The 24511-nt window shown below is 38.6% G+C and overlaps 1 protein-coding gene and 1 long non-coding RNA gene across 7 annotated transcripts; both read left to right on the top strand.

Moving 5' to 3' along the window:
- Window positions 1-196: 196 nt before the first annotated feature.
- Window positions 197-19589, top strand: ASB15 (ankyrin repeat and SOCS box containing 15). 6 transcript variants are annotated; one of them, XM_030016151.2, is made up of 11 exons: window positions 3728-4273; window positions 6915-7023; window positions 10234-10374; window positions 11716-11768; window positions 11866-11997; window positions 12407-12565; window positions 14642-14887; window positions 15566-15737; window positions 16117-16687; window positions 17263-17416; window positions 18910-19589. In XM_030016151.2, exons 3-11 carry the CDS (start codon window positions 10259-10261, stop codon window positions 19080-19082), a joined length of 1776 nt encoding a protein of 591 aa, XP_029872011.1. In that variant the 5' UTR covers window positions 3728-4273; window positions 6915-7023; window positions 10234-10258; the 3' UTR covers window positions 19083-19589. The 6 variants fall into 6 exon arrangements, with proteins under 6 accessions (XP_029872012.1, XP_029872013.1, XP_029872011.1 ...); XM_030016152.2 differs by lacking the exons at window positions 3728-4273; window positions 6915-7023 and adding an exon at window positions 197-615; XM_030016153.2 differs by lacking the exons at window positions 3728-4273; window positions 6915-7023 and adding an exon at window positions 2197-3124.
- A 579-nt stretch (window positions 19590-20168) lies between these two features.
- LOC115342186 lies at window positions 20169-24511 on the top strand. The gene is made up of 3 exons (XR_003923666.1): window positions 20169-21963; window positions 22808-22927; window positions 24381-24511. It is a non-coding gene; the product is annotated as an uncharacterized LOC115342186 (long non-coding RNA).

Raw genomic sequence — 24511 nt, 5'->3', positions numbered from 1 at the left:
CATGCGCCGCAGCTGTACCGGCTGCCGATCCCGGCGAGCGGAGAGCGCTGCGAGCAGGGTCGGAGAAGAACCGCGCATGCGCCAGGGCGTGTGGCATCACCCAGCGCATGCGCCGTCTGAAGGCGGCGGGGAAAGTGCGCGTGCGCTGAGGGCGGGGCGCATGCGCATAGCAGCGGCGGCGGGGTGGTGGGGGTGGTCGCCTGCGATTTGGTCGTCCCTGCCCGGGACGGCGCTCGCCGCCATTTCGTGCTCAGGCGGGGGCGCGGGGGGCTGGCAGCGGCCCGGCCCGGCCCGGCGAGGTCTCCCCCTCTGAAGAAAGCCCGTCTGTGTGGCGTGGCGGCCGCTGTGGGGGGGTAGGCGGCTAGGCCGTTGCTGTGGAGCCGCAGGGAGGGGAGGCGGGGCTGCCGCCTGTGTGGCGCCCGGCTGCCCAGTCTTGCCGGGGCCGGCCTGTCTTCGCCGGCGCGGCTTGTGCCTGTATGGGGAGAGAGGCTGGTAGGCCTGGGTCTCTCAGATCCCTGGCTCTGAAACCACCACGGGCCGGCCCACGTGCAGTGTTTGTTCAGGAGTGGTGTCTGATCTGTAGGCAGCCCAAGTTTTGGAGCCCAGCGCTTTTAGGTGGGCTGGTTGTGCTGTAGCAGTACATTACAGGCCATGATTTGCTGCAGTTACACGTAGATTTGAATATCCCCTTTTAAATATAAACATGTGTCCTGTTAGTGAAGTTTCCTACATGGAATTGCTAATGACAGCTTATGATCAATTTGCAGACCTTAGCAGTTTCTAAATAAGGAATACTCCATTGAAAGATTTGTTACTAGAAATGCATCAAACAGAAGTGAGTGCTGTGTGTTGCATTTAGATTTTCAGCGCGTTTCTAGTAAAGATGCAGTATGCACCTGGCTGATGTGTTCTGTGTGGCTGATGACAGTACTTGAAATCAACAGATTCTTGCTAAGTGATAGCTAACTAACTGCCAGTAATGAGTTCTCAGAACTATTACAGGTTTGCAGTTTTTTACTTGTTTTTTTCCAAAATGTTTTGCTGAGTCCAAGCTTAGTCCAAGCTTCAGAGTTGATTTCAAAGCTCCCTTTCATGAGTCAAAACAACTGTGTCAAGTCTTAAAGCTTCAGAAGTATGTTTGTTTGCTGCTGAGAGCAGTTTTGTGTGAGTTTACTTTGAAATAAAGCTGTGTATGTCCACTCAAGGTGAGATTTTGGTGTAGTAGATGTGATTCGAGTATGTGTCAGCTTCTGTCATTCTTTCATGAAACGTGTTTAGCATTTGCAGATGTTTCTAGTACATGAATTTTAGTTTTCTGCAACATATGTATAAAAAATAAATACTTTCCAATTGATAACTGGTGCAGTGTGTAACAGTAAGCATTTTTATGCCTGGGAATAGGGTCTAAGTTAAAAATAATGCAGAAGCTTATAAACAGTTAGAATATTATATATTTTTAGCAAAATTATTATATTAAAGGGTTGTATGTGCATGTATTTATCAGTCAAGTCTTCCTGAGGCTGATAATTTTCTACTTCAGAGAATAGTCACAAGTATGCTGGAATTTGTTTAATAAGCCAAAGCATGCATATACCTTCTATGAATTTTAGCTGTGAAATTGGTTTGACCAAGAAATTGTGTTAAAAGTAGCTAACTGCAGATTAAAAAATAAGGATCACTGTAATAGCATATGGCAAATAGGTAATTTCTGAGTTAACGTGATTGGTTAATAAAGCAAAAAAAACTTGTAAAATACTGACAGAAAATAGAAAACTTAATTAAGGGACTTGAGATAGAATGGGAGAAAAGAGCAATAAAAAGACAGTTTAAGTTATTGGTGGAGATAAACATGATGTTCATTTGAAGATCCAGTTGTCCTCATATTAAGTCTTTATGGCCTAGCTGCTAATTTAAAGGGTGAGTTTTGCATAGAAGGATTTGATAATAATTGTGTTGTAACTTTATGTAGTATTTATTGTGGGCAAATTTTTCTTTATAATTCCTTTGGCCTGCTCTTGAGCTCCTGTTTTCCATAACTGGTAAGAAAACCCAACAAACCAAGTTTCAGAATATCATAGAGTTCTACCTGAAAGTCAGTCTTTTAATAAGACAGACACGCACTACCGCTATTCCATAACTAAAGCAAAGTGACTAATACAGTTTATCTCAGAATTCAGAGTTTGTGCTTCTCCACTTCTGAGTGTTCTTTGAGATTGCATCAGAGAGAGCTAGGGTTCTTTACAAGGCACTGAGAATATCTCTTTTCTATCAAAATGACATTCTTTTAAAATTTCTGCCTTTTTTACTGGCTTATCCCTGCATTTTTCCTTCTCTGTGATGGTCCAACCAGATGATCTATCTCCTGATTACACTAACCAACCACAACACGAATTGTTCTGTGCCTGGTGATCTTCTTTAGCCAAATTAGCTCAGTTAGCGTCATTCAAACAGTAGTTCTAACTCTCTGTTTAGACAGCCCGAGCATGTAGGTGTCCTTGCCACGTCCTAGTACAAAGAGTAAAAAATAGTAAGCCATGTTGATGAGACAGTTCATGAAATCAATCCAGAAGTGATACAGTAGGAGGTTCCCCAAACTGCCAAACTCTTTTTCAGTACATAATTTATTTTAAAATATAACAACTCCAAGACATGAGAATTAGAGTGCATTCAATAATTACCTGGTTTTGAAAACAAACCAAAAAAAGAACCCCAAACCACCCACATAGCATTTCACAGTTTATTATCCGTTTAACACTGGGGAGTCTTAGGAGTATTATCCTGTTTGTTAATATACAGTGTGTAGGCACCCTAAGAAGGCCTTGCTATAGCTGTGACTTCTCTTCCCTTTTTTGTCTCACCAATGAATTTATCTCACTGTGAAGTCTTGCAAATTGCCATATGATTTGATATCTGGACAAGAGTCTTATTTATTCTGGCTTTACATGTATGGAACATAATTGACTGATGGATTTATGCCTAGTAACAACATAAGAGCAGAATCAGACACTGTTTACATAGCAATGCAAAATATTATTAAAAATATCTGAAAAGCGATCCTTGTAATGTGGATATGTACTAGTTCTTATAGTGTCCTGGTTATGTAAAGGAAATGAAAGAACTCAAGGTAAGCAATTTAAACATTTGTTTTCTTTACATAGATTATAAATACATATTTTAGATACTTTTTTTATTGTATAAGAATATATTTCTGTTCTTATCATCTCTTAGCTAACAGTAGAGCAGAGTCTCGGCACTGTCCTGTCTGCTTCTGTTGTACTGGTTTTTTTGGAGGCTCGCCACACTTACTTAGGTCGCGCTGGCAAAAGAAGTTGCAGTGAATATTATTTATCATCATTAAATGATTTTCTTGATCTTGTGTCCAAACATGAGATGCATGTAGTGCCTTAGTTAAGGTTACAGTTTTATGGTTCTATAAATGCAAGTGAATCATGGGCTGTGGAAGGGTTCACAGTGTACAATTTCATTTCATCAGAACAATTAAAGATAAGTTGGAAGTTTGTTTCAGTTTGTTTTGTTCCCTTATTGTCTGTTAATTTTGGGTAAAGATAGTAACTAATTGGTTAAAACTAAAACAAGACAGAGGTACTACATCAGTGGTATGTACCCAGCTTCTTCCTCATCCTATGCCTGTGATTTAACTTGCTGGGTACTGCTATTCTTGATCTTACTCTTGGGTTATTCTGCTTTTGCATCACTGCTGTCTGTGGTGCTGTGCCTCCTGCTTCTTTGTCCAATTTCAAGTTATTAAATCTAGTCAAGTAAGTACTATAATTGGCTGTGATTGACTGTATAAAGCTTTGCATCGTATCAGCCTGAGAGAGAGAGAGAGATTAGTGTTTGGTGATGTAATATGGTGGGATCTACAACTAGTTAAAGGCTAAACGTTCTCAGATTTGTTTTAATTTATGTAAATATGTTACCAGATTTTGTTAATGTAGTCCTTGAGACTAAATTAGCAAATAATTTATTTTCTTAATGAGAGTTGTTGAACCAATGAGGGCACAGATAATCTTATTATACCATCCAGACCTCGTGTTACATTTGACAAGATTTTAGAGAAGTCATGTGTAATACTTTCCTGTGGGTCGAGTCTGCTTGTGTTACAGTTGTACAAGGTCAGACCTTAATTTATCTAGCAACTGCGTATTTAATTTTAGAAGTATCACAGGACACATCAGCTTGCAGGGCACCATTCCTGGCTGTTCAAAATGCAGGCCCCAGAGTAACAGTGGCAAGATAATGGGTTGAAAAGGTGAGAATATATGGTATGCTCGCCAATTAGACTAACAGAGAAATGGTTTAAAACTGTAATATTTAATAGATTGAGTCCAAATTTAGACTGCTATTAATTATTTTATTGCTATGAATAACCTCTTTGCATGCCTAAGGGCCTTCTATTTATAGAGAGCAAAGCTAGGATTGTCTAGTTTATTTTAAGGATAAGAAATTAGAATAACATTAACACTCACATAACTTTAACTTTATACCTATGTGTTTAGAAGTGATGAACGCTTGATAACACTTCTTTCCAAGGAAACATGCAACTTCTGTGATTAGCAAGTAGTTCAGATTTTTTTCAATGAAAAAATGGTAACTTAAGAGCAAAACTTTCTTTTTTAAGGAAAACGGCAAGAATTAATACCTAGTTTTTCAGGCATAAATAGAAAAAAATACTAGACTACTCAAAATGTTGTTTAAGGCAAATATTCTTGGTAATACAAAAAATAGATGTTGTTTAGAGTAAGCATTTGCAACTGTTTCTAGTGATCTAGTGCCTGGGTCTGGTAATTGTGAAACTTCCATAGGTAAATGGAAGGAGATTTTGCTGCTGAGCTTTTTAGCCTTTTCATTGCCACATCACGTAATGTAGCAGGATGTCTCTGCTGCTGCTCAGTGTACCAGCCGTGCTGTTATAATTCCACTGTGATCCACACTTCAGTCAGACCTTGTCACCTCAGCACAGCGTATTACCAGCAGTGATATAGCAAATCAGGCTCTCGAAGCACGTATAGACCCCTGGCAATGTGTCCAGCACTTGTGCTGTGGTGAGCTGTTTGCCTTATACTTACTTTACCATGTCACAGTCACTTGCTACCTTACTAACTTTCTCATTTGATAATACATTATTAATTTTGGGGGGGTAAGGTAATTTGAAAACAGTACACACAACAATTCTGAAACACTGCTCATCTGAGACCCTTCTGGTTAAGTCTGTGTTCAAACAGAACTCTGTGTTGCCTGTGGCATAATCAGTTCTAGGGAATACAGCAAAGCAGGAGATAGATGACCAAATGGGTATGAAAGTTATATGACCAGAGGAAAGAAACAAGTTTCTATGATGACCTGTAAACTGATTTCTTCCTCTTTTGGAGGAGCTTTTGGAGATAAAGGGGAGGTAGAAAGGCAATAATTTTTTTTCTGAAAATAAAAGGATTTTCTTACTAAATCACTATCCTGCAAGATGCTCTGTGCTTTTAACTCTTCTTGGAATCAGTGACATTGAAGGGTATTGATCACCTCACAGGACTAAATCATATGTGAACACCTTCATAAAGATACTGCAATATACCAAAACAGCCTTTTTTTCAGAGAGTTTGCAATGTGAGGGTCTAATCCAAGGCCTGTATAAGTCTTCAGGAGTCTTTTTGGTTCGGGCTCCAGGGTAAATATAATATGATGGGCTGTAATATAATAATTTTCAGTCTCAATTCCCCTAAGGACAGCAACTTCAGTAGGGCTTGCAGGGCATGAAGGTCCATCCATGTGGATCTGATAGGGTGATCATGAATCATTAAAAAGATGCTTCAAAAATTTCAGCAATGGCATGAAGTCTTCAAATGGAGGGTTTTCAGAATGAAAGGTTTGAAGAAAGGGAAGGTAGTTTCTGTTTGCCGTTAAGCTCTTGTGGAGGAAATGAGATTATAAATGTTACACATTTTTCCTTAATAAATTATCTTATGTAAATTGACTGTTTAGTCTCATTAGGAGCACCTCCCAGCTGCCAGTGAAATGTAAATTTATTCTAAAATGTACTTTCCGTTTAGCTGATGGCAGGAAGAGGTTGTAGATATGTTTATTGAGATACACTTCTAAAACAGCTAATCCAAAAGAGATTTTATCTTTGCTGTCTAAAAGGCTTGTCAGTCTTCAGAACAGTGTATATTTGTGGGTTAAACAATGGAAGCTTTAAGGTGCCGTCAGAATTAGAAAAGCGTTTATGAAAACATGAAGATAAACGCACAAAAGAACCTAGACTCAGAATTCTCCTGCCTGTCAACAAAGCGCATTGCCAACAAGAGATGAGGAAGAGAGGGTCAGTTTCATGGCCTTACTGATGATGAAAATCTTATATTCTGGTTAATAAGAAACTTGTGGCAGCATTTAGAAAAAAAAGATGGCAGCATTTAGAAAAAAAAGATGGTCAGCTGCTTTGTTCTTTGTAGGTTTTTGAAGTTGCTATATTTTGTATTACACCTGGAAAGTTTGACATGGGATACTTTCCTTTCTGCATAAAGCAAACTATATTTAAAAAAAACCAAAACAATTTCTTATTAATTTCTTTTTGCTGCAACAAACTTCATGGGCTTTCATAAGCTTGTTTTGATCATAAGAGTTTCAGAACATCGTTATCATTGGTTTTTCGAATTACAGAGAAGTTCATCTTGTTCATACTGTCCAACAGCATGTCAGAAATCTTTTTTGCATGAGAAGTCCTACCTAAACTTCAGTATACCAGAACATAACTTTGAGAACTTCTAAGCATTAATACGATGTGCAACAGATTTAACATTAGGTAGTATGTGAAAGATTTTGATATGTGTGTCTGCATTGTGCTGACCAGTTCATCAGTCTAACTTATGTGTGAAAATTTCTTTTGGACTGTTACACTGAAGCCTTGGTTAGAGACTCAGAAGGAAGGAACAGAGAACCCTTCAGAAAAGCATTGTCTCTTATGAACAACATAAAGGTCTGTTCTTCTAAGCCCCAAAAGAAAATATGTCCATGAGTGTTTTTTTTATATGTGGAAGGTTTTTTTGCAGTCAGAGGTGGCAGTTGAGACCAAAGTTGTATATTTTTCCTTCAAAGAAAATGGAACTGAAGTGGAGATTTTTTCCACTTTCCTTCAGTTTGTCCATCCTTGCAGTTAAAAACCTGGGACATCGTTCCAGTACATATTGAAAGAGGTGGAAAACTGCATTATGTGGGAATCTGAATCCAAGAGGCCTTTAGCTTCTGAGTCAATCTGACTCTAAGCCCTTACCAATTTAATTTTGGTTTGCAAGCTTTATCATAACATGCTAGGTAGTAAAATATTTGTGGATGGGATTATAATATTGGCTGCAGTACTTCAGTTGACTTATTATTTATGGGAATAATGCAGAAATTAGTCTAAAAAGAAATCTGGTTAGCACTTTCCCTCGCAGATCATTTTCAGAAAATGGCCTCCAAATTTCTACAACATTCCGTCTTTATTTGCAAAATGACTAGGACATCCCACTGTCCTGGTTTCATCTGGGATAGAGTTAATTTTCTTTCTTGTAGCTGGAAGAATGTTGGTAACACACTGATGTTTTGAGTTGTTGCTAAGCAGTGTTTATATTTTGTATATATGTCAAGGATTTTTCAGCTTCTCATGCCCAGCCAGGAGGAAGGCTGGAGGGCCAGAAGAAGTTGGGAGGGGACAGAGCCAGGGCAGCTGACCCAAAGTGGCCAAAGGGGTATTCCATACCATGTGACGTCCCGTCTAGTATAGGAACTGGGGGGAGTGGGGCTGTGGGGGCGGATTGCTGCTCGGGAACTAACTGGGCATCAGTCTGTGAGTGGTGAGCAATTGCATTGTGCATCACTTGTGTTGTATATTCCAATCCTTTTATTAGTATTGTCATTTTGTTATTGTTATTGTTATCATTATTAGTTTCTTCCTTTCTGTTCTATTAAACTGTTCTTATCTCAGCCCACGAGTTTTACCTTTTTCCTTCCAATTCTCTCCCCCATCCCACTTGGGGGGGGGGTGAGCGAGCAGCTGCGTGGTGCTTAGTTGCTGGCTGGGGTTAAACCACGACACCCACAACAATCGTTCTGTGAGAAACATACAACAGATGCTCAGTATAATTGTTTAATATTTGTGCAACACTTTGAGGATGATAAGCATTCTGTGTGGTAGATACAGTACACTGTGAGCTGTGGGAGTAATAGTCTAAAACTTTTTTAAAAAATAATTCAACATCTGGTGTCCCCAGTCTGATTACAGGACAAATGTGTTAAGCCACCAAGATTGAATCAAAGAAAGAAACTTTGGCAAAACCCAAAGCCCACTTGTAAAAACCTAGGTAGATACAGACAGGCATATATTAAGTTTTTGTTCCTTATATATGTTTTACGATATATACATACTACATTTTACACTTCAAGAACCTACAGCAAGATGTTGTGAAGAGCAACATTCCTGATCTTCCAATTACAATTTACTAGCAAGGTGTTTGGCTGATGTGATGTCACTGGCAAAAAGCATAGTGAACGTAAGCCACAGTTAAAGTTGGTGATATGAGCAGACTGAATTTAAGCTGATGACTATAGTTAAAATGTTTTGAGATTCTCTGTTACTAATCCGCTGAGCCTTCCAACTAATCTCACACCTTGAATATAATAGCTGGCATGGCTTCACCATCACCCGGGCTTGTGTACCGAACTTCTGTGAATGTCCATTAAACTTCATGACTGCAGAATTAGTGCAGAGATTCCGAAGTCCTTAGTCTGCTTTGATAGACCGTGCTTTGGCAATGTAAAAATAAAGCAAGATTTGCAAGTGTTTGTGGTTGTTTGTTGGGGGTTTTTAAAATATATTAATGATCTTTAGAAGTGATAATTAATGACACAAGAACATTGTAATGTTTTGTTGTACAACGACCTGTCTGTGAAGTCCAAAAATCTTGTACATTATTATATTAACATAAAGTGGGTTTTGCATTTGGTATCATCTCTCTCAAATCCTTTATTATTTTTTTATTTGAGAAAACATCCCCATCCAGCTCCAGGAGAGGAGAGGTGAATAGAGGTTTACAGCTGAAAACTTTTCATAGAATCATAGAATAGTTTGGGTTGGAAGGGACATTTAAAGGTCATCTAGTCCAAGCCCCCTGCAATGAGCAGGGACATCTTCAACTAGATCAGGTTGCTCAGAGCCCCGTCCAACCTGGCCTTGAATGCTTCCAGGGACGGGACATCTGCCACCTCTCTGGGCAACCTGTGCCCATGTTTCACCACCCTCATCGTAAAAAATTTCTTCCTTATATCTCGTCCAAATCTACCCTCTTTTAGTTTAAAACCTTTACCCCTTGTCCTGTTGCTACAGGTCCTGCTAAAAAGTCTGTCCCCATGTTTCTTATAAGCCCTGCTTTAAGTGTTGAAAGATAGTAAAATTCTTCTGAATTCAGAACTGGATGACGTGTCACCACCTAAACTGTAGTCACATGCTGTGGGCTTTTGCATGCTAAAATCCTGTGTCCAAATGGCACTGACTGGTGGATGCATCTTGTATCTGCTTCCAGTACCACCCTGGGTGAAGGAAGCAGGAAAAAATGGTCTTTCCCCATGCTAAAGAGTCAAGTTAGTTCAGAGTTCTCTGAAATAATGTGATGTTTGTGTAAATCCTGAATAAGTACAATGTGTGATCACCCTTAGAACTGGTCGTGTGTTTCATTCCGAAATGCAGGCCCTTTCTGTAAGTAATTCTCAAACAATTTGAGTGTTTCTCTTTTTTGTGTCTATAATTTTTAAATGTATATGTATTTGTGCTTTATGTTCATGAATTCCTTGTGAATGCCTGTGTTTGATAGGAATCATTCATGAGGTGATAACTTTGTTTACTGTTCATTATTCATGCTTGTGTGGAAATAGTATATACACTGACTTGATGACCACAGCTTTATAAAGAGGAGAAGTTTCTTTTATGGCTCACAAATTGCCCAGTATTTGTCTGTAGATGACAAATGTAGCACGTGAACAATAAAAAGACTTTTCCTAAATGGCATGTCTAGTACTAAATATTTCCAGGGTTGTTTTCTATCGATTTTTCATTTTTAAATGGGAGTAAACTCACCAAAACAATATTAAATTAAAAGAAATGTATGGAAACACCTGATTTTATTATAAAAAATACCTTAAGCAAGATATGATCCTCAGCAGTGTATTTTTGTGTGTATTTCAAAATAGCTCATCATTATAGCTCACGATAAAAATGATGGATGAAAGAGAAGATTTAGTTGAAGATCTGCTCACTGAGTATGCCATACAGCTTAGCATTCAAGAATCAAATGGGGCCAAACCACCAGTGTCTTCCACCTATAATGACAGGTACTGTCAATTCCAGATGTGTTAAGAGATGCCATATTTTAACAGTGTTTTGAGGCATTGATAGTTAGTGCCTTATATCATGCTTAAAACAGTGCTTAGTTTGGGTATTATGCCTCTTTCTCAGTGAAGCACTGTCTGAAGCAATGCTTGAAAAGATTAAACAAAATAGAAATGTTGATTTTGTTTTTCTCAAATGTTTCTAAACCCTCAAACTTTACAGACAATAAATTTGGATTTGTTAGTAATCTGTCTGCCCTGTAATTGTAACAGTGTCCCAGTCTTTCCCTGTGCACTCGGATACATATGCATACAAGAAAAATCCAAACCAGAACAACAACGAAAAACCCACAGGGGTGTTCCAGCGAGGGTTCATATGTGACATTAATGTTATGGTTAAGAGTGGTTCCTGTGATTAGGAAATGTAGACCTCCGCTGAGCTATGTGGGGTGATGAGAGCTTAGGGAGATGAGATTCACTTGGCTAAACTAATACTTCCCTTAGCTTTTCAGGCCATTTACTGTCTTACTGAAATGTGTATGTCTTAAACAAAGCTGAACTTTTTCTTAATAGAAGTTCTTCGGCAATAATCCCGTAAATACATTTTGTAGATTGCCCCGTCTAAAATGGAAAGATATAGAACTCTAAGTCTTGGGAGACTGTTAATGTTTTCTTATTTCCTGTGGGATCTCATGAAGGTTTGGGTCCTCATGGAGCTCCTGTTGTAGGACTGGAATCTCCCTTTTCACTGAAGACTCTCAGCAGAGCCACTGGGTACTCTTGTTATTTGGCTGCTTTTCTTTTTTATTAAATCTCATCTATTTTTTAATATGCTTTTATCATGAAACTATCTCAAGGAACTAGCAGGCACCAGCATTTAAATTCCATCTTATGGAGGTTTAAATGATATTGGTAAAAACATTACAACTCTTTTTCAGGGAAAATGGTACCATGAATATCATCAAACTCTCCTTCATTATCGAATATTGACATTCTGACACCATCACATTCTCATTCGCTGTCTAAGGTTTCTGAATCTGAAGGGCTCATTTCTGTAGTGTGGGGTAAATACAGCTTTTTAGTCCACATCAGAATTCTTTAGTAAATTAGGAGATGTATAAGGTCAGCCTGCAGCAGAAATTGCACCTAACTCAAGAACTTCGGATACTCTGAAGGTCCATAGTACAGGTGTAACTTAGGAAGTCACAAAGTTCATCAAGATTGTCGTTGATGTATTCAAAGGAAAGTTGGCTCAGATGAGAAACTAATGGAAAGTATTGAATAAATAATATAATGCATCTACTTTTTTTTTATATTTACTATTTTCTGCTCTTTTTTGGATAGTTTTGTACCACCTAGTGAGGAAAACAGGAAAATTGTAACATCCATAAAGGAAGGTAAAAACCCTAAAATAAAATAGCCCCTTTGCAAAACTGGACTTCCCTTATATTATTTTTCCAAGTGCATCTTATTTATCTGTTGGATTTTTTTAAGGTCAAGTGTTTGGGCTCCAAGAACTTGTGAAACAGAAATATGCTTTGGATGAAGCTGATGAAAGAGGGTGGTTTCCACTACACGAGGCTGCAGCTCAGCCAATTCAGCAAATACTTGAAATCATTTTAGATGGTGAGTAAGGTAAAAATATCCCACAAGATAAAGGGAGCAGCAAAGAAACATAGAGCAATAAACAGCCATCCACAACAACAGGCTAGAACTGTTTACTAAAAAAAGTATGATCAAATCCTCCATGGAGCGTCTTGCTTATATTGTTTAAATATTCAGGCAAATTTTCTTTTTGGGAAAGTTGCATCAGTTTACACCAGCAAAGAACTTGGACAGTTTTTAATGTTTCATTCAGAAACCTACAGATGGAGCAAAAGTTACTGTCCAGTATTCAGTGTGGTTGACAGTGCTAGTTAGGTCAAGTTAAACATAATTACAAGTAATTTTCCTGAAGACTTAGCATTTAAGGATATGTGTATGTGTTAACAGACTTGTGCTTTAATTTTGTTTTTTCTCACTTTCTTACCTCTAGCATCTTATAAAACAATGTGGGAATACAAAACTTGCGATGGAGAAACACCATTAACTTTGGCAGCAAAAGCCGGCTTTGTGGAAAATGTAAGAACATTACTGGAAAAGGGTGTTTGGCCCAATACCACAAATGACAAAGGAGAAACTCCACTTCTTATCGGTAATTGCCTCCTCTCCCTGGGTTTAAGCAAAGTGAATGGCAGCGCTTCCCCTCCACTAAGTGCTCACCCAAGTGCTCCTGTTGACTTGTGTGGATTAGATGCTGGTCATCTTTTTAGATGAAACTAAATGCCCAGCACTTGGTGAAATGTACCCAACATTCAGTTCAACATTCATGATGCTTTAGGTGATCACTGAGCTGATCTTAAAGGTGTTCCTTATGCTTTAGGTGATCGCTGAGCTGCTCCTAAGAAAATGGAACCTATTTTTTTGTTCAAGGTATCTTCTCTGTATCTTCAGGTGCTATAAGACCTTTATGAACCTGGGCCTATTTGACCACCTTAAGCTACAAGTATGGTACAAGAATAAGCTGTTGCTCTAACTTGAATGTGCTTTTTCTGGAGGTCTGGAGGTTATTGGAGATTTTTGGTTTTATCAGATGATTTCTTCAGGAGTAGGCAGGCATTTTCAATTTCAGAATCTCCCATCTCATTTCCCTCCCCTCTTGCACTGAAAACAAGCTTCAACTGCATTTCTAAGCAATACCCCAATCTAAAGAAAGATGATTTCTTTGGAAGATTTTATGCTATTGGTAGACTTAAATGAGCTTTACTGTATGTTAGTAATTTAGCTATATTAACTTCTAATTTCTGTTGAATTCTGTCTGAATGTTCTTTCTGAACTTCTATTCTCCTGAAGAGAATCGATCTGTGAAATTAATGCAATATAATAAAATTCAATATATAATACAATTATCAGTATTAGAATATTCAGTTCTCTGAATTTTTGTTAACTTTCATTAGATGTGATTACCGTATTAACATTTTAAGGCCCTGAGGCATTTCTAGAGTGTTCCTCTGCAATGTCTTGCTTTGCATTATTTCAGCTCTTTGCAAGAATTGTAAGTCTGTGAAACTTTTAAGCTATTTTCAGACTTTGCTTTTAATGAATCCTGCAAGAAGTTAACTAGAGCTTATGAAAAGGGTCTTTCCCCTTACAATGACAATTTATTTTCCTAAATATTTATCTATACAAACTCCTGAAAATGAGATTTGTCAGCTATGTATTGTTTATGTGATGCTTTTTATGTTTTTTTGTCACTTAGCACTGAAAACGTGGATGTAGATATTGTTGTGCGTCATACATTCCAATCTTAGTCTCAGTGAACTAGAGGATCAGGTGCTTAACACTTAATAGATGATGCTCATGATTTAGTTACTCCTTTTAATTTTAAAGCTCTGGATTAAAGGGCTCTTCAGTACAAAGGTAAATGCTGAAGAAGTATCTATCTAGTGGGATGATTTCTGCTTCCACGTACATTTGGTAATACTCTACTTCAAAGCAACTGTGGATAATTACAAAGACTGTTGCCTCTTAAAAACCTTCTTACTTGTGTAATGGGACATTCACAAAACTTAAATTTGCAAACCCTATGATGTTGATCTCCCTCAGCTGCCCCATCAGTCATCGGAGAGATCTACTATTCCAAAGGGTAGTTCAGAAATAAAATTAGACTCTTACTCAGGATCATTATTTTATATATAAATAATTTGCAGGTGTAGTTATCCATGAAAATTTCAAACCTGGAACCTCAAAAGGGCAGAACGTAGCCTTTAAGTATGACAGATGTCAACTGTACTTTGGCTGACAGCAGCCACTGAGTACACGCTAGGATTAGAGTTACCAGGTGACAAAGGTCACAAGTGGAATTTTCTGGGGACACTGTAATGTTTGCCCCAACTTTAGAAGTAAGGACCATATTTTATTGTTGCTTTTCCTTGTGATACACCTGCTTCTGCTTTCTCAGAATCGAAGTGGTGCTGCTTTTGCCCTCCATGCTCCAAACTGGCATTTTTTCCAGCTTGTGTCGCTTTACCTTGATTTCCCAAGCAGCTGACATTACCATTTGTTTACCAGTAAATTGGATTCCCAAATTTCTAGGACTGGAAATCTTTTCAATTTCCTCATATCACTACACAAGGAAAAGCTTTTCTAAACTTATTAGATGTCTTTAAGTTTCAAGATGACATACCTGAAAATGTAATTGTATTTTCTTCCTTTTTAAAATATCTTCAAGCTGTAAGAAGGGGCTCTTTCGAAATGGTATCCACTCTGATTAAACACAACTGTAGTATCCACCAGCCATGCGTAAAACGTTGGTCAGCAATGCATGAAGCTGCAAAACAGGGACGCAAAGACATTGTTGCTCTTCTTCTGAAGAATGGTGGAAATGTGAACCTTAAGGATGGATATGGAGTGACACCATTAGGTGTTGCTGCTGAATATGGTCACTGTGATGTGCTGGAGCATCTTATTCATAAAGGTATGTGGTCAGGTAAAAGGGAAATACACCTCTGCACTGGCATGCATCTTGCCTGGTTGCTGAGGTGGTTTAGGGTCATCATGGAAAAGGAAAGAAAGAGTAGTGATGAATGAGAAGATTTGGTTTCTTGGAAGGAAAGGAAGCATATATGAGTGTTCCTGCTAGACTGGAGTGATGCTTACATGTTTCCATAATGCATGTGAGAGGAGTGGCAGAGTTGATACCAATCTATTTCAGTCAAGGAGGGACTTACTGCTATACATGCCCTTCTTGCCCTTCTTTATTTCTCTTTACTCCCCCTCCCTCCCCTCCCTCTCTCCCTTCCCTTCCTTCCTCCCCTCCCTTCCCTCCCTCCCTTCCTTCTTTCCTTTCTTCCTTGTACAGAATTATATTGATATTAATTAATGATATTAAGTATTTTTAAAATATGCCAGAATTTTGAAAAGTCTCAGTTACAACACGTATGGTCAAAGCAGACCCCGCTCAGGTGAGCATTTGAACTTGTATCTGTACAACTCTTGCCTTTGAGTTTTAAATTTGCCACAAGAAATATTTCTTGTTTTAGTAAAGTTTTAACTTAAATACTTCTGAAAATTAAGAGGTAAGTACTCTGGGCTTGTTTTTCTGGTGATCTGCAAATCACTTTGGATATAATTGTAAACTCTATCCTCCATCAAGGTGGAGATGTCCAGGCCTTAGCAGATGATGGTGCATCGATACTGTTTGAAGCAGCTGGAGGAGGTAATCCAGACTGCATAGCCCTTCTTTTGGAATATGGAGGAAGTGGCAATGTGCCTAATAAGGCAGGACTGCTTCCCATACACAAAGCGGCTTATGAGGGACATTACCTGTGAGTATGAGCTTGGACTTTACATTTTCTTTAAGATACAGTGTGGCACATGGTCACATTGAAGACGACTGTGGTAAACTTGCAAATGTATAGATCATTTATATTTCAGAAATGCCTATGTGGCATTAGTTTGAATTAACTTTTAAGTGTTTTTTAGTATAAACAAAGCAAAATGCAAAACATACTCCTTAGAACTAAGTGAAAACCACTGAAACAACTTAAACACAAGGTCCTATTGACAGTGCTCAAAACTGGTGTTTCTGTGTTTGGATCTTCTTGTGTAAAGAGTCTAGCTGGTGATTTAGCATATAGCTGGATAAGGGTCATTTTCTTCCTGCAGGAAAGCGATGCCTAACTAGTTTTATTCACTGTTTCTTAGGGCCCTGAAGTATCTCATTCCGGTCACATCCCAAACCGCAATCCAGAAAAGTGGGTTAAGCCCTGTTCACTCAGCAGCAGATGGCCAGAACTCGCAGTGCCTAGAGCTTCTCATTGAAAATGGTTTTGATGTCAACACTCTCTTGGCTGAACACATTTCAAATAGTTACGATGATGAAAGGAAAACTGCACTTTATTTTGCTGTTTCTAACAATGACATTCTTTGCACTGAAATACTGCTCAAAGCAGGGGCAAATCCAAACAAGGATCCTTTAAACTGTCTTCTTGTGGCAGTGAGAGCTGGCAACCATGAAATTGTAAGGCTGCTCCTATCTTATGGAGCAAATGTCAATTGCTACTTTATGTTGGTTAATGATACGCATTTCCCCAGCGCCATTCAGTATGCTTTGAATGATGAGGTGATGCTGAGGCTGTTGCTCAACCATGGATATAATGTGGAGATGTGTTTTGACTGTATGCATCAAGATATCTTTGGAAATTCTTTTGTGTGGTCAACTCCAGAAGAAGAGATTCTCCCTGGGTGGACTTCGTCTGTAATAAAGGATAATCCAGTAAATACATACCTTCCTTCCTTCTCTTCACTGTGCTCTTTTCATTAGTTAGGTTTAAACATTCCAAATTATTGTGCAGAATTAAGATTAACATACGGGCGAAATCCTTCTTTAAAACACCCTAAAAATAAAACAGCCATTTTTCATTTTCTACTCTGGGATAGAGAAAATTAGGTACATAGAGTGGTTTTATGTTAGGGTTCATATATTAGAGATTTAGGAAGGATGTTTTAGGAAATCATGAGGCAGGATTCTGGAATTCCCGTTTGTGTCCTAACCAATGGAGTAGATGTGTTTCCAAAGAGATATCGCTGTTGAACAAAACAGTGCTGCAAATTATAGCAATGTTATAATAATTATTGGCCTTCAGGCCTGTGCAGATGAATTAAGGGATCGCAAAGGTTAAGCATGGAAGAAAATGGCTTTTAAAGTAACCTACCTAGGCATCAATTTATGACTGTTAAAGGTCATTGCTAATACTTTAAATTATCTTGTGTAATTGCTTTAAAATGTGTTATTTTGGCATTCCTCTGCACAGATTTTGAAATTATGACATGATGTGTTTTCCCTTTCAGTTCTGTGACTTTATTGCTGTTCCGTGGTTGAAACATTTAGCAGGAAAAGTGGTTCGTGTTTTAATAGATTACATGGATTATGTTCCTCTATGCACAAAAATTAAATTTGTCTTAGAAACACAAAAAGAATGGACAGAGATATGTCAGATATTGGGTAAATATCTAACTTCTAATTAATGATGTTATGATTTATTATAGGAGAATTTAATTGCTTATGTCAGGTCACATTCATCCAAAGTGTTTTAGCAGTCCAAATGTGTACTAGCTAAGAACCAGGTTGTGCCTGTCATCCAGTCCTCAGATCGAGACAGATCTTTACTTCTTGCCACTGGTCATAAATTAGTTAATCGGACTGGAATATGGCAAACGTGCACCTGGTGAGAATTGATCTCATAAGGAATGTCACTGTTGTGTGGGAAACCCTTTTGGTTAAGCAAGACCACTGAGGTACTTCTCAAACTCCTTATTAACCCATGTGACACTAGTCATTGCACAGCTATGGGGCACAGCTTTTTTTATTGGGGAATATTGCTCACACTTCCATCCTTCTTTTTGCTCCCTTGATCTCTCAAGTCTATTAATCGTTCAAGGATTATCATAAGAGCATGTTTTAGATCCCACTATGTTCAAGGTGGTAGGTGGTGACAATGCATGTAACATCACAGTCTGTGTATCATCATTTCCTAACTCCGATTTACATGATACACACCTAGACTTGCAATTACTAATACAATAATTGAATAATATTTCTTATGTATGCTTCACTTTTGAAGTTCTACACATTAGCCTGGACCTTTCCCCATTGGTGGCATCAGCAGTAGGTTTCACCCACCTTAACTTAAAAAAATCTGTTGGGGAATGTATTAAATGTTCTCTTTGCATGAATTAATTTTATTTGACTTTTTTTTTTTTTCATTTTAAATAGAATTGGATTTAACATCACCTGTTAAAGAGCAAAATATTTATGTTTAAAACTGGTACCCTGTATTTAATTTTGCTTTGGTATTTTACACTGGAATGCAGAGGAAGTCCTTTTTGTTAGTGTCACAGGAACATCAAAATAATTTGGTAGTCTTAACTACTGATATTTCAAGTACCTTGAAAGGTTTTTTTATGTTCAGGAAGACTAAATTAAACTGAGCTCTTTGACTGATGTAAATTCTGATAAGAAGTATTTGTTTAGAAGACTGAGCAGGCCCAAGCATGGTAAGGTCTGGTCCTGGTGCCTTACTGATAAAGCAGAAATGGAAGGTGCCATGGCTGGCCTCAACATGCAATTTTTAAGATATGCACCTAGGGAAAGGAGAGACCATTCATCAATTGCCATTGATTATGCTAAATAAGGTCCTCATTTAGGTGTTCAGATGGGTGCCTTGGAGACAGAGTACAGTGTGCATATTTCCAAAAGTAAGACAAAAAGGCAGATATTGGATGAAAGAAGTTTGATTAATAGCAGCAGCATGTATCATCACAGTTTTGAAGTTAAAAGACTGCTATTTTATTCGGAAGTGGCAAAATAATAATGCCCCAAGGTAATAGATTTTATTATGAATTTTATTAGAGCAAGTTTGGGGATTGTGACCTGGCTTAGAGTCATTAATAATGGCATTGATTTTTCTACCATTTCTCTCTCACTATTATTTTTAGATAATCCTCGCCCATTGAAACATCTGTGTCGTCTGAAAATACGTAAACTCTTGGGGTTAAGGAGACTCCAGAAACTGTCATCCATGAAGAAGTTTCCACTTCCACCAGTTCTCAAGAACTATATCCTATATAAAGAATATGATCTGTATGGAAAAGGGATACGTTTAGAATAGTTTTTAAAAATACCTGCATACTGTCTGTAGTTTGACTCATTTCCTCACTATTTTCTTCTAGCTAAAGAGCTGCTTGGTGCTTTATATACATTCACAACATTCTGATATTTGTTGTTAATAGCTCTTTTATGGGAACAAATTTTTCTTCAAACTAGAACATTAAAGCTCATGTTTTAATACATTGTACCTTCTAAATATAGGCTAAAATCAGAATAAGGACACTATAATAATTATGTAGAACAGTACACTTTAAATGGGAATTCAGATTAATAAAGAATAGAAGAAGAATTTTCCTGATGGACTTCCCAATGAAGATGATAAATACAATTGCTGCTCTCAGTTTGTAGCGTTAGTTTATCTCTAAAAGAAAATAAATGTCTAACTTAGCTTGGCAAAGAAAATTAAACCACTAAATCCATGTCTCTGTCATGTAATTGGCCTGAAATGTAGCACATTTTGTACTTTGAAAATCATGGTCCTATTATAAAATTGTCCAAACACTTCAAAGATTCTTTTTAGCTGTTTTTCCAAAGTGTTTGCTCCAGGTACGACTTGTATGTGTGCCAGTACTGCATGTTTTAATGCTTGGCAAAGTTTGAGGGACTTTAAGTAGGCTGTTATAAAGAAAAAGTAGATTTTGATGGATGAACAAACCAGGAAATCGAGCAGCATATCCCCTTGGTTGAGACATGTTGCAATGTCATAACTTTAATTATGTTTCCTATGGAGATTTGACAGATCACTTCTTGACCAGACCTAACAACGCCCTCAGTCATGCTGTGATGCACTTGGCAGTATGTTTCTGCATGTCTAAAGAAACACATCTGATCAAATATTCTTTAAATTACTCTATTAAAAGTGGATTGCACTTGCTCCCTTTGCTATTCTACCATCCCTTCCATCTTGGGGGAAAAAAAAGACAAAAAAGAGTCCAAAACCCCGAAATTCAGAAAAGATTTCAGGTGGTGGATGTCAGGATTACGTAGTGCATAGTCAGAGTTTAGCTAAACATGTAATTTAAGAGATGTGCTGGTTATCGCACACATACACGCACTCGCATAAACCAAAGGTCAGCTCAAGCATCCTTCTGCCCTGCTCCCTACACTGGCTCTCCCTGTTCTTCAGAAATTCTCCTTATTTGCTGGATGTCATTGTCATATATAACTTACTAAAACTTCAGTCAGGGATGTAAATTTCACTTCCAAAGGCAGCTATATCAGTCCTTTGTGGTTCTGTCCTTCCTTGCAACAGATTTACAGGAGCAAATAGGAGTGAAAATTACTGGTCTGGGACATGTGGAGGGTTGAACAGAAGGCTTAATTACTGCTTCTTCTCTCACTAGGGCTACTATTCATCTGGCTTTCCAAGACATGTCCTCTGTTTTTTTTGCCAGAAATTTTGACCAGGATGAAAAGGAAGAATTTGGTCACTTGTGAAAAATTTCTAGGTATCTGGCATCGGGGCCAGGCCCCTGACAGGAGGATGCCCCGGGTGACTGGTGACTCCAGGCATGGCCTGAGCACAGAGCGCCCAGTGAACCCAACACAGCTGTCCACAGTCAAGTCTCCACCGACCAAAACATCCTGGACATACCAGGCTAAATGCATGCATGCTGCATAACCTATAAACTGATATTTCTGTGTGGGAATTCCTAAACAGAAATATAGGCTTAATAATAGTATGTCTTAAATAGTGGTAATTTTAATGAATACAGTGACCACAACACAAGAATCTGGGTAGTCACGTATCTGATACAGTATACTGCAACCAGCAAAGGAAACATGATCAAATAGAGCTTTAGACAGGAGATTTTAAACCCTTTCTGTGGCTAGAGCCAAATTCCATTAGTAATTTTAGTTCATGGGCCAAGGTTTATATTTAGGACTTTATACACGCCTCAGGCAATAGTTACATTGCCTGCGGCATCAAAGCATTCAGCTCTAGGACAGAGCATTGCCCCAAGTGTTTAAAATATCATGAACTAGTCCTTAGAATATCATTAGGTAAGCTAAAAAGACATAATATTCCTGTGTTTATCTTTTAAACAACACATCTGGGCTCTTTTTGTTGTTTGGTAGCCTGTTATAGAAGGTGGCCTAGTGCTGTTTTAAAGCTTTTCTGTCCTTCAACGTTGAAGTTGTTTATTTATTGAAGACTTTTTCCCCCCACTGGATGCTAAAGGAAATACAACATTATGAGAAAGCATCTTTAACGCTTTCAAGTCATCTGTGAACTGAATGGAGGCAGGAGGGGCAAGACTTTGGTTTAAATGGAATATAAGGCCAGATAGACTTGGAAAGGGAGCTGTATACCCCATGTTATGCTTATGGCACAGTTAGGAATTGAACACAAGTCTTTTGACTCCCATGTTTTGCAGCCAGACCATTGAATACTACTTTTATGGAGTTGAGTATGTGCTGGTGGGAGCAGGAAATGTAAGTGGTCCAGGACTGGTGGTTGTGTGAAAAGAGGCAAAGGCAGCAGCCCCAGATGGAAGAAGAAATTGGTAGGAAAAAACTAGTCCCTTTTTCCCTGCTTGGACTTTGACTGAACCCTTGCAACACTGGGGTTTAATTTTCTCTGCTATTTGGGTGTGCCTCATGGGGTGTTCCACCGCAACCGAATTCCATGGCATGTCCACCCCGTGGACGACGTTGGCTAGAAGTAATTAAATGCCCTGGCATTGAATCAGGCATGCTCTGGGGTAGGGACTCCTATTGGTTTGGGGACAATGTTTGAAAGCAGAGGTATCATTTGGTCTCTGTTTCTCATAAAATCTGACACAAGCAGCTGCAGCAGACTGATGAGCTCTCCAAGGAGCCAGACATTCAACAGCAGTTACGTCAGCCTTTGCAGCACCAGCGAGACGGACTTTGTAGCTGTAAGTGTTTTCATAGCTCGGTGAAGGACCAAACCATAGCCATGAGTTCTGTATATGACCAGCTATTCCCTATAGGGACTGTAAAGTTGTGTGCCTTCCATAAAACTTCTATGCACTGGCTAACATCTAACCTTGGGAGCTGGCACGGCAGAACCTTGTTCTGGGTATCAAGGGGAGTCAATTTTAGTGTTTCACAGCAGTTACTGTTCTGGCTCGGGCTCTTTGTGCCTGCGCTGCCCTTTCTCAGACTGTTGCTGATAGCACAGGAGTCATGCATGGAAAAACACAGTCACAAAGCCACGGGCTCTTTTGTATCTACCCTGGGGTAGGGCAAAGGGATTTTTTCTGACCCTTCCTTGGGGCAGAAAAAAGCTTCTACAATATCCAGCTGTTTAGCTATGGTGTGCATGGAGAAAAGTAGCATAAATTCATGATTGCTTATCTCTGTAGAACAGGTCTCATCTCCTGCTTTTCCATCACTCCCTTTAGTATGCATGTAATCAACACTCTTTTGCCCTCACCTCTGTGTCCTCTGTGTAACCAGCTTTGCCTCCCTGGTGTACCCTGCCACAGCTCTGGTCTACCTGCTAAATCAGTCCTTTTAAAGCCTTCCCTGTACTTTTTTTTTCATGTGAGCCTTAGGACTGATAGACCTCTGTTCAGGAAAATGGTATCAAGAAAAGTAATTCCAACCAAAGTGATTTTCAGCCTTAATGGCCCTATTCAGCCTTCTTGTTTTCCTGACCTTTCTACTGGAAGTTGTTTGTTTAGGCTGCAGTAACTAAAAATGGCACCTTTCCCCCCAAGGTGCCTATCCTTCAGAGTCCTCTTTTGCACCCTACAGATAATGACCTTCATTCAAAAATACACTGTCTGTCTCCAAATGCATGGAGCAGTCTTCAGAGAAATCCATCCCGATTCTTTACCAGGACAAATGCTGGATAAATCAGAAAGAAGTACATGGGTAAGTGCACAAAATTACTGTATAAATATTTAAAGGTATATATTGCAATGGGAAGCATTTTCTCTCTGAAATGCTCCTGTAAGTGTCACTCATACCAGCAAAAGAGGTACTTAGATCAGAGGAAATACTCTCTGAGGAACCTGTGTTTTGCAGTTCTCATGAAAAGCTGTTAAAAATGTATTAGTAAATTGTTAGTAGTCCTAAGACTGATATAACAGTCTAGCTCTGGTGACACGTACAACGTATTTGCATTTAATTTCCAAAATTTACAATTTCAGTAGAAATCTCTACATTTGATCAGGCAAAACCATTGCCTTTTGTCTGCATATTCTGTGCATGGTAGATATAGTGCCCAGAACTCCCATTATCATTAATATGGACTATTTAAAAAATAGACATAAATAAAGACAATAAATTTGCTTAGTTAGTACTGCTGCTTGTATTTAATTCCCTATGAATTACATCACTTGTTTATATTGCTGGGACCTCCTTTTTTAAAAAAGCTTAATAAACACACACTGTTAAAAAAAAAGTGACAAAACCCAAGGAAATGCTAAATATAGAAGTACCTGTGTTGCTGTCTGTGTATAAAGAAATAGAGCAATTTTTTTATCTGAATGACAAACTGTAGGTTTGGCTAAGCTATATGGGAGAACTGTCTGGGACTAAGGCATTAACAAAAGATTAAATCCATGCACTTTTAATATAAATCACTTATAATTTAATAACTACCCAACCTGGACATACAAATATGTTATATTTGCAAATACCACCACAAATAATGTAATGCTTACAATGGCAGATGTTACCTATTTTATCATGCTTTTTTGGGAAAGAATAGGCTAACTGCAGATGCTTAAACAGCATCCCATTCAAACTGCACTTCCAAAACCCACATTTTTTTTGTGCATGCAGCAGTTCCTCTGCTACTTTCTTTGCAATACAGTGGCCTCTACTTCCTGTCCAAAACTGTTGAGCAATATCACCATGTAATTCCAAACAGCTGCTGTGGTCACCCTATGTCTGTACATCAGTAGCGAGTGAAATTATTTCTATATATAGTTTGTAAATCTGTTGGCAATGTTTGTAAAGCACACTGAGATTCTTCCTGAGGGATAAGAGCAGCTATATGAAAGCAAGAGCATTAAGATCATCATTGCGTACAAAGCAGTTTATCTTTCGGTGTGGCAGAAACTGGCACTGAGGAAATGGCCAGTCTGCAGAGATGTGGAGGAGCACTTGCTTTGAGCAAAACCCTGACAGAAATAGTTTGTGCTGTCAAAGATAAGCAGGTTCATCTCGCGCTGTTATTACAGAACATGACATGGTACTGACACAAGATGATTAAAAAGTATTGGCTGTGTAGGAAGGAAAGAAAACTGGGAACGGGAATGATGTTTATTCAGTAAAATTTATTTGTCCCTCTCGCCTTCCCTATTTTAGTGTGATTCAGGTAGGCAAAAGGGGCAATAAACCCTGAGTCTGCTGCACCCTTGGCACTCAGCTGCATGCCTCTCTGTATAATCAAATAGACCTTCAGGATCCGTGGACGAAGGACACTGGGTGCCTGTGCAATGTGGGTGG

This window comes from Aquila chrysaetos, chromosome 5 (genome assembly GCF_900496995.4).
Source record: "Aquila chrysaetos chrysaetos chromosome 5, bAquChr1.4, whole genome shotgun sequence".
Lineage (NCBI taxonomy): Eukaryota > Metazoa > Chordata > Aves > Accipitriformes > Accipitridae > Aquila > Aquila chrysaetos.
The sequence above is the reverse complement of the archived record's forward strand: the minus strand, read 5'-3'. Positions and strand labels throughout refer to the sequence as shown.